This window comes from Condylostylus longicornis, unplaced genomic scaffold (genome assembly GCF_029603195.1).
Source record: "Condylostylus longicornis isolate FDR11 unplaced genomic scaffold, ASM2960319v2 ptg000066l, whole genome shotgun sequence".
NCBI classification, from domain to species: domain Eukaryota; kingdom Metazoa; phylum Arthropoda; class Insecta; order Diptera; family Dolichopodidae; genus Condylostylus; species Condylostylus longicornis.
In genome coordinates, this window is record NW_026578034.1 from 47,501 (window position 1) to 50,000 (window position 2,500).

Sequence of the window (2,500 nt, forward strand, 5' to 3'; positions counted from 1 at the left end):
TGTTAATAAATTCTTCACACTGTTAGATTCACAATTAAATTACTTAAATAAAGATTCAATAGTTATAGGAAACTTCAATTTTAATTTACATGATTCACAAGATAAAAACACTTCTGAATATAAAACTATTGTGGAGACCAATGGATTTTTCTTTTGTGATGATTCTGTGACAAGACCCAGCTCTGGAACCTGCATTGACCACATTCTCAAAAACAATCTAAAAAATAAAATAATTATTACACATTTAAGAACCAATTTTACTGATCATAATGCTTTACTATTAGAAATTGATGAAAATAATTTTGCAAACAACTCTAAAGAAATTACATATGTGAAAAGGAAAACAAATTTTGTTGCTTTAAAGAATCAGCTGGCTAATTGTAAGTTTGACAATTTAACAAGTGCTACCGCTGTACCTTATAGGCAAATTGTTGAAAATTTGAACAACTGTCTCGAATCTACTACATTTGAAAAAAAAATTAATAAAAATTTAAAATATAGCAAACCGTGGGTAGACAGTGAATGTATTCGCTTAATAAAAATTAGAAATTGTTGGTATCATAAATATAGTCTAGATCCAAATAATACTTACTTTAAAGAAAAATATCACTTTGGCTCAATAAATTCACTGCTCTAAAAAGAAAAAAACGTAAACAATATGACACACATAATTTTCAAAAAAGTTTAAATAATCCAAAAGAAATATGGAATTTAGTTAATGAAATTCTCACAGACAGTCATAAAAAAACTAATGAATTTTTTACAAACACTGTCTCTTTAACTGAGAAAAAGAACAAAATTAATGAGTTTAATGACACGTCATATTGTAATATAGGTAAAGTAATGGCTGCAAAGTTTAATTCTACATATGTTCCACAAACAATAACTAATACCAGACTTCACTTTGCAGAAATTAATGAAAGAGAAACAATAAATTTAATTAATAAACTCTCTTCTACAAATAGTGCAGGGATAGATGATATAAATTCAATAATTATAAAACAATGCAGTGGAGAATTAGCAAAGTCCATCACCAATTTAATTAATTCTTCTATAAAAGAATGCTGTGTCCCTGATGAATTAAAAATTAATAAAGTTATACCAGTATACAAGCGAATTGGTGATAAAAGTAATGTAAATAATTTGAGTCCAATTTCTATTCCATCGGTGTTTAGTAAATTAATTGAGACATACATAAATAAACAATTTACAGAATATTTATATAAAAACAATCTATTATCTGAAATACAGTATGGTTTCATTAAACAATCAAATACTAATACTGTATTATTTGATGTAGTAAGTTATATACAAAGCCTTGTATGTAAAAATCAGAAGGTCGGTTTGGTTTTCTTCGATTTGAGTAAAGCATTTGATTCTGTGGATCGTAAGATTATGTTGCGCAAATTACTTGAATGTGGTGTTAGAGGCAAAGAATACCCGCAAATTCTTTAACGTCAAAATTTTGATTTTAGTCTACAAACTGTCTGAAACTAAAACTTTTACGGACAGAAATCTAGTAAACTTTTTACCCGTAATTGACTTTGAATTTTGATCATCCGTAAACGTCAAAACAAAAAAAATTTTTTTTTAGATTTAAAATAAATTTATACTTACACATTAAAAATTAACAATAAAAATATTTTTTATATTATTTTTAACGTAATGATAGTCACTCAACACATCAAATTTATTTACTGAATTACTACGTCAGACTGTCTGCATGTAAAAAAAAAAATCTACAATTTTGACGATTAATTGACTTTTTTTAAACGTTTAAGAATTTAAACTTTGACTGAGAGTAAAAACGTAGTAGAGTATCCGTTAACTCAGACAACTCAGATTTTGTAAAATTTGACGTTTAAGAATTTACCATACTATTGGTTTAAAAGTTACTTGGAATATAGAAAACAATATGCTGAGTGTGATACTGTAAAAAGTAATATCAATTTTATTGATTATGGTGTCATTCAAGGTAGTTCCTTGGGACCTGTTTTATTTGCTTATTACATTAACGACTTTTCTAAAATTAAACTACTCGGTAAACCGATAATATATGCAGATGATATCGTTGTAATTTATAAAGAAAGAACTTTCGATAATATGCAAAAAAATATTAATCAAGATATGGAAGCTATTTATAATTGGATGTGTGTGCATAAATTATCGGTAAATGTGAGCAAAACTAAATACATGCTAATTAACTCTAAAAGCTCCGAAATTTACATCAAGTTCAACGGAAATAAAATAAATAAAGTCAAAGAGTACAGGTATCTGGGTGTTACTGTCGATGAAGATTTAAATTGGAATCAACATGTTAATGAAACAATTAGTAAAACGAGAAAAATTGCCGGCTTGTTTAAAAAATTAGGTGAGCGTGTGCCACATAATATTAAAATATCAATATACTATAGTCTTTTTCATAGCGTTTTAACATATGCTATTGGTATTTGGGGTAACACGTTTTTAAAAAATATAAATACTTTACAAAGAATCCAAA

At 26.7% G+C, this 2,500-nt stretch overlaps 2 protein-coding genes across 2 annotated transcripts in view; both read left to right on the forward strand.

Moving 5' to 3' along the window:
• Nucleotides 1-843: 843 nt before the first annotated feature.
• LOC129612324 (uncharacterized) lies at nt 844-1,455 on the forward strand. The gene is made up of 2 exons (XM_055525871.1): nt 844-1,134; nt 1,252-1,455. Exons 1-2 carry the CDS (start codon nt 844-846, stop codon nt 1,453-1,455), a joined length of 495 nt encoding a protein of 164 aa, XP_055381846.1.
• LOC129612318 (uncharacterized) overlaps nt 1,451-2,500 on the forward strand; it is a 1,377-nt gene continuing 327 nt past the window's right edge. Inside the window, exon 1 of the mRNA XM_055525866.1 lies at nt 1,451-2,371. Within this exon, the coding sequence (XP_055381841.1) occupies nt 2,104-2,371 (268 nt within the window). The 5' untranslated portion in view covers nt 1,451-2,103. The remainder of the gene's footprint in view (nt 2,372-2,500) is intronic.